Source organism: Cygnus olor, chromosome 4, assembly GCF_009769625.2.
Source record: "Cygnus olor isolate bCygOlo1 chromosome 4, bCygOlo1.pri.v2, whole genome shotgun sequence".
Taxonomy (NCBI): Eukaryota; Metazoa; Chordata; class Aves; order Anseriformes; family Anatidae; genus Cygnus; species Cygnus olor.
Window position 1 is genome coordinate 77,673,269 of NC_049172.1, and position 13,606 is coordinate 77,686,874.

Here is a 13,606-nt window from a genome sequence, read left to right on the forward strand (position 1 = left end):
ACAACCAGCTCGCCACTCTGCCTGCGGGGCTGTGCCGGGCTTTTTATTTCCCCGTGGCGTTGCAGGCTCAGGAGCCACATTTACAGTCTTCTGTATTAAACAGCAGGAACCCAAACCCACACCCAGGGGAGGGGAGGGCCGGGGCTGCCTGCGGCAGGAAGCTGCCATCGGCGGGTTCCTGGCTACGAAGGAGGGCACGGACTGGCTCCCCAGGCTGGGGTAAAGAAGGAACACGGAGAGACGGCGCCTCGTGCCACCAACACGATGTCTGCGAGCAGAGTGGCTGCACCGGTGCCTGGGCTCCCTCCGTGCTGAACAGAGTGGCAGAGCCGCCTGTCCCTCGCCGAGCTCGGCTCCTCACAGCGGGTTTGCTGAGGAGGCTGCCAGCCGCTTCCCAATGTAGATCCTGATGGGAGACAGAGACTGTAAGGAACCTGCCTGGGGAGGGCCCAGCTGCGAGGTGTGAAGGCAGCAGCCGCAAAGATGACTGCAGCTGCTGGGAAAAGTGGTGTGAGAGCTCCCAAGAACGAGCAGAGGAGTTCCTCCCCTCCCCAGGGAGACAGCCTCCTGCCGGGGCAGCCGGAGGCCCCCGCACAGCGCCGGGGAGCGCAGACACGCACAGCAAAGCGGGGCTGCGCCCCGCTGGCACCCAGGGGTCGGTTCTGGCCCCGGCAGAGACTCACCCCAGTCCCAGCGTCAGCACGTGGCTGAGCAGCAGCGAGGGGATGAAGAGCAGCAGCAGCTCTGAACTGAAAAGCCTCTTCTTCCTGCCCACCGCCCCTCCCGGCAGGCTCCACAGCACCGGCTGCGGGGCGCACGCGAAGGCAAAGTCCCTGGGAAGAGCGTGCCCTTAGGGGCTGCGGAGGGAGGGGGCAGGCGCAGCGGGAGGGCGGCGGGGCACAGCCGGGCCTTACTTCGCGGGCAGGCGCTCAGGGCGGCGGGCACAGCCCCGGGCGAGGGCTGCCGGCAGGCGTCGCCCCGTCCGCTCGGCGTCCTCCGGCGCGTCCCGCTGGGTGCAGGCGGCCGGCTCCCCCCCCGGCAGGGGCTGCGGGCGGCCCGGGGGGGCGCTGCCGCGGGGAGGGGGCCGCTCGCTCGCCCGCCCGGCTCCTTCCTCGCCGCGGGCCGGGGGGCTCGGCGCCAGCAGGGCCCTGCGGACGCAGCCCCGCCGGTCACCGGGCCCCCGCCGGCCCCGGCCCCGCCGCCCGCCCGGCACTCACCCGTCGGCGCCGTCGGGCTCCAGCTGCGCCTCCAGCAGCAGCCGCTCCACGTCGGCGTGGCAGGAGGAGGGCGCGGGGTCGGCGCCCCCCGGGCCGCTCCGCAGCCGCACCCAGGAGCCTGCGGGCAGCCGTCAGCGCCGCGCCGCACGGAGCCCCCCGGCCCGCCCCGGCGCCCCCCGGCCCGCTCCCGGGAGCCCCCCGCGCCCCCCCGGCCCGGCCGCGCCCCCCGGTGCCCCCCCGGGCCGCCCCCCGCGCGCCGCCGCCCCCCCGCGCACCGCCGCCTGCCATGGCCCCGCGAGCCGCCGCCGCGCTCAGCCCCCGCCGCCACCGGCACCGCGGCTCCGCCGGTCACGTGACGCCCGCAGCCCGCTCCCCCCGTAAATAAAGCCGCCGGCACCGGGCCCCGCGCGTTAAAAGGGCGCCGGCTCCGCCCGCTGGGCCCGCGCTGAAGGCGGCCGCCGCCAGCCCCTCACCGGCCGCGGGCGGCGCCGCGCGCTCCGCATCGCCCCTTTAAGCGGCGCCTACGTGCGGCGGGCGGGCGGGCGGCAGCCGCGGCGCGTGCAGAGCTGCACGGAGCCCCGGCGCCCCGCCCCCCCGGCGCCCCGCCCCCCGGCGCCCCGCCCCCCGGCGCCCCGCCCCCCCGGCGCCCCGCCCCCGCACGCCGCCGTTTGCTTCCACCGCCGTTTTATTGCCGCCGCCGCCGCCGCCCGGCCCCGCCGCGCCGGGCTCGGGCAGTCCGGGGCCGGGCCGCGCCCCCCAGCCCCGCGCCGCCGCCGGTCCCGGTCCGGTCCCGTCCGCTCCGCTCAGGGGCTGCCGCCGGCCCGCGCCGCGCCGTGCTTCTCGGCGAACCTCCTGCGGGGAAAGCGCGGTCAGGGCCCCGCCGAGACCGGCGGCGCCCCGGCCCGGCCCGCAGCCCCCCGCCGCCGGGAGGCGCCGCGCGGCAACCGGTGCGGGGCCGGGGGCGGCCCCGGGGCTGGGCGGGTCGCGCCGCGGGAGCCCCGCACAAAGGCGGGCAGCGCCCCCCGCCAGCAGCCGGCCCCGGGCTCGGCAGCGCCCGGACGGGCCGCGGCTAAGCGACGCCTCGGGCCGGCCCCAGAGCCCTCGGGGCCCCGGCAGGGCCGCGCGGCAGAGCCCCCGGCCGCAGGTTCGGCCCCCTCCGCGGTCAGGCCGCCGAGGGGCACGGCTGCCCGCCCAGCTCCCGCTGCGCCCCCCCTTCCTCTCGAAGCCCGGAGCGGCCGAGGCCGGGACCTCCGAGCGAGCGGGGCCGCCGCGGCACCCAGGAGCGGAGAGCGCTGCGAGGCGGGAGCCGGAGGAGCCTCGGGCACGGACGCGGAAGACGCGCGCGGGAGAGCGGCGCGAAGCCAAGCGGGGCCTCCGCGGGACGGGCTTCCCGGCCCTGCCTCTGCTGAACGGGTCGCGGCCACGGGAGCCGGCGGGAGCCCTCAGCCCTCGCTGCGCTCAGGGTACAGGGGCTGAGGGGCCGAGGCGTGCTCCTTGTTGCGCACTGACAGCAGGAAGGGACCGGGGAAAACTCTGGCCCTTTGCTGAGTGAGAAGGGGGACCCGGCTACGCAGGACGGGGAAAAGGTAAAGCTTCCGCGTGCCTTCCTTGCCTGTTTTCGCTAGAAGAAGGGCCTCCAGGAATCCTGGGGCCCAGAGGCCAGGCTGAATGGCTGGGCCAAGGCAGACGTGCCCCCGATGGAAGAGGATCAGGCCAGGGACTACTCCTTAAGCCAACAGGACACAAGTCAGGCCGCGGGCCCTGATGGGAGGCACGCACGAGTGCCGAGGGAGATGGCAGATGTGACTGCGAGGCCACGCTCAATAGGCTTTGCCTGATCACATCAACTGGGAGAAGCGCCCAAAGAGGCACTGGAGGAAGGGCACGAAGGAGACCCCAGGGAACTGCAGGCCAGGCAGGGGGCACCCAGCTGAAGGCAGCTCTGAGAAAAGGAGCCAGGGGTGCTGGCGGGCACCGGGCTGAACCCGAGCCGGCGATGGGCCCTCCTGCAAAGAAGGCTCACAGCGCCTTGGGCTGCATCAGGCAGAGCATCGCCCGCAGGTGGAGGGAGGGGATCCTGCCCCTCTGCTCAGCACCAGGGAGGCTGCGCCTGGAGCGTGGGGTCCAGTGCGGGGCCCCCCAGAGCAGGAGAGAACTGGATGTGCTGGGAAGAGCCCAACACGGGGCAACAACGGTGATGAAGGGACTGGAGCCTTCCTCCTGTGAGGAGAGGCTGAGAGAGCTGGGACTGTTCAGCCTGGGGAAGGGCTGAAGGGAGACCTCACCATGTCCATAAATACCTGCGGGGAGGGTGCACAGAGGATGGCACCAGGCTCTGCAGTGCTGCGCAGTGCCAGGATGAGAGGCAATGGGCACAAACCAGAATGTGAGGTTCCCTCTGAACATCAGGAGGCACTTCTGTGCTGCGTGCGTAACAGAGCCCTGGCACAGGCTGCCCGGAGGTTGTGTGGTCTCCTCCCTGGAGATCTTAAAAGCCACCTGGACGTGGTCCTGGACAATGGCTCTAGGCGACGCTGCCTGAGCAGGCAATTGGAACAGATGACCTCCAGAGGTCCCTGCCAACCCAAACCATTCTGTAATTCCCTAACTCTGAAGATGGAGTCTGACACGCTCTAGAATAGCCACGTTCTATTAGAATTAGAATTCTATTAGAATAGCTAACATTCTCTTAGAGTAGCCACAGGGCTACTCTAAGATATAATTCCCCTAAATTAAAGTGATCTTTCAGAAAAACAGACCTCTTTGAATTCTTGGTGACCATGAGCTACCTGCAGTTATGTAGGACCAGCCCTTTAAATAAGGGCACTTGGAATTTGCCTAGCTTCAACATCCAGTCGCGGGAATTTCCTAAACTCTCTCTAGTAGGGAGAAACTGATGCAATGTCGTAAAGCCATAGGATCTCCAAGGTTAAACCGCTCCCTGAGTCTTCAGAACCTTCTCATGAGCACTCTGGAGCAAAGCTCAGTGCTACACCTGAGCTCGGCACCAGACGGAATCTCCCCTTTACTGCAAGACCCTACTGATCAGGGACCTCACCCTGTAGCAGTTGGCCTTTTATCACTCTGGCCTGAACCAAAGGCTCTGTTATCTCTACCATCTTCTAAGGAGTCAGCCAGGCTCACCTGGAGACACCTACACCAAGAAACCATTGGTTCTGCTGGAAGCTTATTCCGCTGATTAATAGATTTCCTTCTCAGAAATAAGCCTACAATTTCTAGGCATTAGTTACTATTCTGCTCTTCTCTGCCAGATTAAAGAGCCTGATTCCTTCACCCAGAAGGATAATTACATACAGTGAGCCATCTCATTTACAGTAAATTTAACAGACTTCACTTCCCCTCGTATTATTTTGTGGCTCCTCTCCAAACTCATCCTGAGTTTTCAGTATCTTTTCTAAAAAAAGTACCGCACGTCAGAATTGGACACTCATCCCAATACTTGCCTCATCCAGACCACGCACAGAGGTCAGACTCACTCCCTGTTCTCTGTTAGTATTCTCCAGCTACACTGAGGAAGATTAATTACACTATCCCTGTTGCCAAACAGCAAGCTTCTTTTCTAAAATGAGCATTCCGCAGCATCAATACTATTTACAACAAAACCTATAGTCTCACAATGACTTCTATCCGTCAAATCTGTTACACCAAAGAACAAAATCCCCCCCCCCTTTTTTTTTTTTTTGCTAAGCCTCATTCCTCAGAAACTGTGTTTCTGGCAGCCAGCTTCTATCCCACCCAGTCCCCACAACCAGAAGCCCGGTGACAGTCCAGGAGACCCGGTGTTTCCCAGGAACAACAACGGGCTACACGCTTGGAAGAGGTGAAGCAGGCAAACACCGGCCTCCTCTCTCCTTCAGCATGGTTCACTGCCCCAGCCCCACCCCACCTCGATCCAGAGAAGAACAGGTCCCTTGGCACAGCAAAGGCCGAGCCTTGCTTGGGGCATACCCTCCTGGGGACAGGGTGGGTAGGGGGTCGATGCTCACCTCCTGGCATAATCGTACAGCGCTCGTTTCCGCTCCTGCAAGGACAGATGCCGCTCCACCGGGGACTTTGCGAATTGCTTTGTAGCTGGCTGGAACAGAAAATACAAGAGTCATCAGGAGACAGTCAAAGCCAGGAAACCTCCTTATTGGCCCTGTAAGCACCCAGCATGCCAATTTGGTCTCCAATTTAAAATGCTCGGTTCCCCTGACATCACGGCTAGTTCCAAACACAGGCCGTTGTGCTCTGGCTGCAAGCCATCAGAGCAGGGGAAGCGTTACAACCACCAAAAGTACCTTGGAAGAAGGCACAGCTACGGAGCCCTGGATGCCAGAAGCAGCTGCAGCCTGGGAGGTAGACGGGGCAGGCAGGTCAGCACCAGCCTCACTTTCAGGGAAGAAGGGCGCTCTCCCCTCCAGCAAGTTGGCAATGGTGGTGTCCACGCAGTTTGTTTGGGCTGTAGGAACACAGAGGATGTGTCAGATAGGAAGTTGAGTTTCCCGACTGCAGCCATCACGCTCCACAGTGCAGCAGGGACAAGGGTTTCTGCTTTCAGGTATCACACAGACGTGGCATGGAAGGCGATCTTGTGTTCCTGCTAACACCCTAGGCCTATGCTTACCCAGGTCTGTCCTGATGACCTCCAGAGGCACATGAGGCAGCACCTCCTTGACCCGCTGAGCCATTGCTGTGATCCGCACATCCTCAGGAGCAAAGGACCCAACGCCAGGCAGGCTGGAAGGCAACGTGGGCCTGGCTGCCAAAGGCTGGCTCGAGGCTGCAAGAGAAAGAAGAGTGGGCGCAAGAAGGCGTCCTATAGGTACACGGCCGTCAAGCTGCACCAGCTCCACTTCCTCTGTGAACAGGGGTGATAAGAAAGCAGGACCTCCTGCACACCACCATCGCATCTGTGCTGAGGAGTGGCGATCCTCCCCTTACAGCTAGCAACACCCACGGCCTAGAGCACGCAGGTACCCCCGTCCCTTGGAGGATGTCACACCTCTTCTCCTCTCCCACCACGTGTAAGTAACCAAGAGCAGATTGAGGCTTCCCCAAAGGCAGAGCCTAAGCAGCCATTCCACAGCCTGGACACCTACCTGGGGCAAAGCGGAGAAGCGACGTGTGTCTCAGCCTCTTCATGTGTTCAGCTTTATCTGCTGCAGTGAGCCGTGTGGATACCACACCCAGCTCCATGGCCAAGAGCTGCAGAAATGTAGAGAAGGGTCACATGTACACGACACACAACACGCATGACCCAGGCACTCTCATCTTGCAGGGAGTGTGTCAGATGTACAGGTCTGCTTGGAGCCACACTGAGGGGGGAGAGGACAGGGAATTGATTTCTCCAGGGCCTCAGTGATGCATTTCAGTGTTGCATGGAGCACATGAAGGACCAGGAGTATGCAGTATCATCCTGCCAAAACAGGCTGACACGGAGATTCAAGATCTTTGGTACAGGAGCTATGATGTACCCAGCACTAAAGGGAAAGGTGGGGAAACAACCACTGTTTATTTGTGATATTATGAAAGGGGAGTTCTTAGCATGAGAGGTTTGAGCTACATAGGGAGACCCTTGATAACTGGCAGGAAGGATAAATGGGGGATGGCAAGTAGGCCATGGAAAAACTGAATAATTATAAGGGGCGATAAATACAGGCCGGAGTTCCCATCACACCAATAAACACCCATCCAGAAATGCCCTTTGCAACTCTCCTTACACCCCACTCTCCTCTGCGACCATCCCAAATCGCAGTAGTCCTACACATCCCTCTCCCACATCATCCTCCTACCTCCTGAACTCGGAGCGCAAAATCCTCACTCAGTTCTTCAGCTCGTCTGGGGACAGACGGCATCCACCTGAATGGGGACAACAGCACTGGGCTGACTGCTTCAAGGGGTGCTGGGGGAGCCAGCCCCATCCGGGATCAACAGTGCAACGGTGTGATCCCCGCCTCAGCTCTCCCTGCTCACCCCACCTCTCTTCCCACGAGACGAGTGTCAAACCTTACCACTAGCATACACATTAGGGGCAAGGCATGACCCAGAGGACAAAAGCGGCTCATCTAATCTTTATTAACGCTCACGCGTAACATGCGAGGTATCTCCTAATAAAGATCCCAGAGGGGCCCCAAATGAGGAGATGCTGCCATTTACATGGGAGTAGAAAACACGTCAGCAAGACACGAGCCCGATGCAGCTGGCTTTTCTTTACTGAAGAAACGTTAAAGACTTTTCTTTACCGAAATACCCCAGCCCCTAAGTGCACACTGGGAAGAATTCATCTCCAAGCCCCTTCAGCTGCCTCCAGACCCTTATTACACCAAAGCTAATCAGACCTGTCTGGGGCCCAGGCGAGCCTGGACTGCGTCTGAACCACCTCTGCAATTCACAAGGCATTGCAGGGAAGAGACAGATGCTAGAGGACTGAGCTGCCTGCAGGGCGTCACCCATGGGACACCCTGAGCAGCCCGGGGGTGAATTACAGCAGAGGATCTAACTTCAAAAATATACCCAGCAAACTTGAAATAAAAGCCCCGTGAGATTCATCTCCTTCACCAACTGAGAGCAGGAATTGAGAGCCCTCTCCACTTCAGAAGCTGGCTGAAAGGACCTGGCACAGAACAATAATGCTGAACGAAGCCACGCTGTGATACCACAACGAGGGTGCACGTTAGTGCATACCAGAAGACTTCTTACTATGGTCGCAAAAAGTCAGGCTCTCTGCCCACCCTAAGCCCTGCCCCAAATGCAAGAGAGAGAGAGAGATAGTACCTTACTTGATAAACTGTGAAGGGAACAAAGAAGGTCCAGAGCAGCTCTGTAATCCAGGAGGAGTCAGCCACACTCTGGGGAAAAGAGCACAATGAGGTTATGGCCCAAAAAACATGAGCTACTCAGGTCTCCCTCGGGGAAGCAGGCGGGCAGAGCAGAGCTAAGGCCTGGCAGTGGGGGACGGATACGTGGGCAGAGATGCAGATGAGTGGGCAAGAGAGAAGGACAAACCCAGAGCACAGTGAGGGCAGGCCCCAGGGCAGATTCACCTTCATTAGCCCTCGCCAGACAGAGCAAGAGAGTCAATGTTCACTGCTCCAAGTCATCTTTTCCTCCCACTAGGACAGCAAGATTTTCCCTCAATATCCCCACATTCTCTGAAGGACCGTGCCCTTAGAAAGGACTGAAAATGCTTTAAGACCTATTAACGCTCCCTGAGAATCACGATGGGAATCACGCGCTGATGGGAACAGCCCGCGTAATGTCTCAGCTCCCACAAGCTCTCTCTCTCCATTTGCAATTTGCATTGTGAAGTTTTAAGAACGACTCTTCTCTTTGAAGATAAATCATCAAAGACAAGCTGTAATTCATTACCGTCTTCCTATTTCCGAAAATTAGTAAATAACCTTTTCCCCAAGGAGGACTGCGATGCCTGCCAGAAGACAGTGGCTGGGCAGTGTCGCAGGTGCACGGAAGCAGAGGGCTCCCCACCCTTCTCAGCTGGACACAGCCTGCTCAGACTCAGGAGCTGGTCTGACCGTGAGCACACAGCCAAACTGAAGAGCCCCAGAGAATCCTTCCAACCTAAACTTTTCAATGATTCTAATGAATTTGCTATCAAACGGACACTGTTTCTAGGATCTCTGTAGTTGGTTACTTTTATCCCGCAGGTGACCAAACTTTCCACAAGCTGGTGGAAACATCTCAAAGTCTACAGCCAGTAACGTAGCTCCCTTGGCTTCTTCTGCCTGTGACTTCATCCTCTACCAAAGCATCATAGCTCCAAGACAGGCCTTGCACCTGGTTTATTCAACAGCCCGGAAAAGGTGCTATAAATGAGAGAAGCTCAGAAACCACAGCCACCAAGGGTAAAATAAAGAACTCATCTCCTGAATAAACAGATTTGAGATCTAAGAAGCCTGAAATCAAAAGCCTTATAGTGATCCCAAGAGCCAGTCTTCAAAGTAACACTGCCATGTGCCACAGAGCGACACCTTCCCTTCAAGGTTCCAGCCAACTGCAGCTGGAGAAAATTGTTTCCTAAACCCTGCTTTGGGGGTTTGCTCAGACTGGTGTCTGTGTCTCTATATATGTATCAGATGAGTATCTAAGCAAGCGTTCTGTAAAGCACTGATCGAACCATCCAAAGCATCCCATCTCCAGTCCCGAGAAATTTCTGATGATTTAAAATGACGTAAGAAATCCACTGGGATTTACTTAGCCAATTTGTACGAAGGGCAAAAAATCCTACTTAGCTTCTGAAGGTAAAAATCTGAGCCAAGAAATTACTATAACCAGCATCTTCACCAAATAAGCAGTTACGTGCACGTTGTTCTCCCTAACATTCATGAAGGAAAAAGATGGACAGACAAATCTAAAGATTTCCCTACAACGTGTCACATTTCACAGAATTTCTCAGAGGAATCAAAACCATAACAAGATAACACATTCATCGCAAACAACCCAGGACAGGGCATCTGTCCCACCTCACTGAAGTAGTCATACAAAAATTTAAAGTATCATCACTGTTAGAAAACTACCTCTTAATCCCAAATTGAACTTGTGTACTAACAGTATCTAGTTTCAGCACCTGCAAAGATTGCTGCTGTGTTTTGTCAAAAAAATTAAATAAAATTCTCACTCTTCAGCCACTTCCCCACTGTGCAAGCAGCTATCCTCAACCTCTCTGCCTTATCTCCGATAAGCTGATTACGCTGAATGCCTTCAAATCCTGGTCCGTGGATTCTGCACCATGCTTACAGCCTTCCTGAGCTCTCTCTAGTAGTCCCACTTTCTTGGCAGCAGGGTTACCAGAGCTTCACAGACTACTGAGGCAGCAGTTGTCACCATTGCACGTGTGCAGCTAACACCATTTCCTTGCTATACCAGCTACTCCTCTTGTTGTGCATCCGCAGGCCGTGTTAGACTTGTGAGGAACAACGGGATCGCCTCAGTAACCCAGCTTGTTCGTTATCCACTAACCCAAATTGCACCAGCAAGAATCTCAATATCGTGGTCTACAACACAGACAGGAGCACTAAATAGCACGTGACAAAGAACTAATTGCTAACAGAAACTCACTTGAAAAATACCTGCCTGCTGAGGTTCTACTATGGGCAGTGATGTTTTGTGACCTGCTGGCAAGTGGCTTTAAACCTGTTTGGTGCATCCTGCCACCTTAAAAAGATGAGAATGGAAAACCCAGTGAAGCGTCTGACCAACGCAAAACAGGTGTTTTAATCAAGTAAGCCCATAAGCCGCATCAAGAAGTAAGAAATTCAACACAACCTCACTGTAAGTAAGACGAGAGCAGTTTTACCGCAGTCTGTTTAGCAGCACTAGTATACCCGTCAGGAACTTTGCCATTCTTCTGAAGCTAACATTGCATCACATTACATATCTGCACTTAGGAGGCATGAATTCAAGAACCTGATTTGGAGAGCCTTGCAAAACTTTCAGTACGTCATTCAGTCTCCAGGGGGGCTGCAGTTCTTCCAGAACATTTTAACAGAAGGGAACTAACCAAGAGGGTGTAAGGCGCCGATGGTCATGGAAGCCAGATGGCGTATCGTTAGACAGCCAAGCCACTAAGAATGTCTATCAAAACTGAGCGTAACTAAAAGAATATTGATTTAGTTAGCTCAAGTTCTCCAGAAAAGGCAGCCGAAAAGCAAACTGCAAACATGAGAAGCTCATCCCAGGATGACAGGGAACCAGGCCAGGCTGCACTACCCATAGCCTTCAAAGCAGAAGCAAAGTCAGCGACACCACAGACGCCCTCACACAGCCTCCAGAACTCCTCCTTGCCCAGCACCGCCAGACTCACCACGGTGATCAAAGGCCTCTGAACCTGTAGGGCAACTGGCTGCACCACATCCAAGATCGAGAACGGCCAAGAGCTGAAAAGGAAGAGGATAGCTGCCAGTGAACCCCAAAGCTGAAAAACCCCGAAGACAGGTGCTGCAGGATCGCTCGTTCCTAGCACCTGAAGCGGAGCAAGCCGGCCCGGCCGTTGGTGGCAGCCTCCTCTGGGAAGAGCAGCAGCGGCGGGTTCTCTCTGTGCGACGAATACGCCTTCAGGGAATCCACCAGCTCTGCTCGGCTGCCTGTCACTCCCAACTCCATGAACCCCCGTGACCAGCAGATGAAGCCAGGAGCACCATTCAACGCAGGCTGCAGGAAAGGACAAGAACAGGGAAGAAATGACACCCTGTCCTCCCTTCGAGGCCTACTTTCTCAGGTGATAATGGGAGACAAAGCTCCTGCTTATTAGCAAATATGCCTCTGGGGGCTGAGGGAGCAACCTATATGCTAAAACTGCTAGCAGCAGAGAACAAGCTACCGCCAGGCTTCAGTGGCGGCTCGGGCCCCAGTTTCCTGGGAATTCGATTCCTGATCCTCAGTTTAGATCGTATCCCATCCATCTGAGAAACAAACTGCTCCCCGCCTCGGGTGACAGCCACATTCCCCACGTTTTCTCTAGGAGCTCCCAGGATGCTTGGTGAAGGATATACTGCTTCCAAGAGTTACTTTTCTCCAGGTAAGGACCAAATCTACTGCCATTCAGGACATATTATAGCAGTTAACTCCCAGACACATTTGGAGCCTGTGGATTCAGGAACTCCATGCACAGGAAACTTCATGAGAATGCAGGGAAAGTTACACAGCTGCCAGCCCACCACAACAACCCGAGCACGCTGTTCTGCTTGGACGCACCTTCTCTCAGCGCTGCCTGTGCAGGGCAGCCAGCACCCAGATGCAGCACCCAGCGCTGTGAGAAAAGCCCACGGCCAACCCTGCTTCTGACATCACCTACCCCAAGGGCCACAAAAAGATACAGATGCTGGAAAAGGCCCACTCTCAATAAAATCCCTCCCCACTGTAACCCTCACCAACTCCTGTTGCCCCTCGCCTTGTTTCAGTTTTCCGTGCAAGCATGAAACCGAGCCACAGGAAACAAAGAGTCATGGCTTGAACAGTCCTAGATTAACCCACAAGAACGGAAAAGACTCAGGGCAATACCTGAGTTCTGAAACAGCTCTCTGCGCGCTTCTCATGCAGAGAGATGTTTCCAGGCCCACCAAGCCGTGGCTCTGCGTTACTCACCGTATTACATGAGGTCAGGAGGTTGATGACATTGTGGTCGAATTGTGTCACGTGGTTGGCAATGTACACCTGCACACTGACGTCGCGAAGCTGGGGATCGCTTTGCTGCACAAACAATCCCAGCACTGAGCACATCACACGTACAATAAACCTACAGGTGAGAAAAAGGGTTTCCTCAAGTCCTACAGTCTGAGCAACAGCTGTCTCAAAACACCCTACAAACAAGAACCTAGGAACTTATGTGATTTAGAAAAATACACTGGTACAAAACGGTAACGATGTGGCAAATGTATGGGACAAGAGTTGTTGGGGGGCTGCAGCTGGAGCCAAAAGCTGCCTGCAGAGCTACAGCACGCAACACGGGGCAGCAAACCACGCAGTCTCCTAGCAGGACATCCAGCGATCCACGTGCTTCTGATCGAACCTTGAGCACACAAGAGGCAATTGCCAGCTTTGATCTTGGCAGAGAAAGCGCCTTTATGGGTCCCTGGGACAAAACGTTCTTAAATCTCCACCTCCCTGTAAACCTCCGCCCGAGCCCAGCCTCCGCAGCTCAGGCCCCCAGACCGGGCGCCCCCCCAGCCCCACCGGGTGCCCCGCACCGCCCCCCCACCCCCACCCCGGGGCGAGCCGGGCTCACGCACCGCCGCACGACGCTGTCGGGCAGGATGCAGCTGACCAGGAAGACGTGCAGGCCGATGAAGAGGCGGAGGACGAGCAGGCAGAGCCCCACGGGCGCGTAGAGCAGCAGCGCCAGCAGCAGGAACCCGTCGGTCGGCAACCTGCGGGGCACGGCGCAGCGCCCGTAGCCGGAGGGCGGCCCGCGGCACGGCCGGGTCACACGGCGGCACCCCCAGCCGCACCCCCAGCCGCCCGCCCGGGGCACGCCGTACGGGGCCCACCCCGCGGGGCCCGGCGAGGGCCCCGGCCCCGGCCCCGGCCCCGGCCCCCCGGGACGCCCCTTCCCGCCGGGCGGCCCCGGGGGCGCCCCACAGTTCCCGCGGCGGAGCCCCAGCGGCACCCGGCGCCCTCAGCGCTCACCGGTGCGAGTCGAAGAGCCGCTCGGGCCCGGCGCCGCGCCCGGCTCCATCCCCACGCGCTCGGGGCCTCAGCGCCTCCCGCCGCCCGCCGCCATCTTCCGCCGCCGCCCGCCCAGCCCGCGCGGGGCACCCTGGGAGGGCGGTGCTGTCCCGGCGTGCACCGCGCCGCCGCTCCCCCCCTTTGCCGGGGCCCCGGCGCCCGCGGGTGCGGGGAGGAGGCTGCGCGTCGGGCAGGCCTGGAGAGCT

At 58.3% G+C, this 13,606-nt stretch overlaps 1 protein-coding gene across 1 annotated transcript; it reads right to left on the reverse strand.

Annotated features, from left to right (window-relative positions):
• Positions 1–9: 9 nt before the first annotated feature.
• AUP1 (AUP1 lipid droplet regulating VLDL assembly factor) lies at positions 10–13,425 on the reverse strand. Its single transcript, XM_040556833.1, has 12 exons — positions 13,362–13,425; positions 12,965–13,102; positions 12,321–12,471; positions 11,200–11,387; positions 11,041–11,113; positions 7,995–8,068; positions 7,013–7,079; positions 6,320–6,425; positions 5,845–6,000; positions 5,519–5,679; positions 5,225–5,313; positions 10–406 (listed from the first exon to the last, which is right to left on the reverse strand). The coding sequence occupies exons 3-12, from the start codon at positions 12,453–12,455 to the stop codon at positions 358–360; spliced, it is 1,098 nt and encodes a 365-aa protein (XP_040412767.1). The 5' UTR covers positions 12,456–12,471; positions 12,965–13,102; positions 13,362–13,425; the 3' UTR covers positions 10–357.
• Positions 13,426–13,606: the final 181 nt, after the last annotated feature.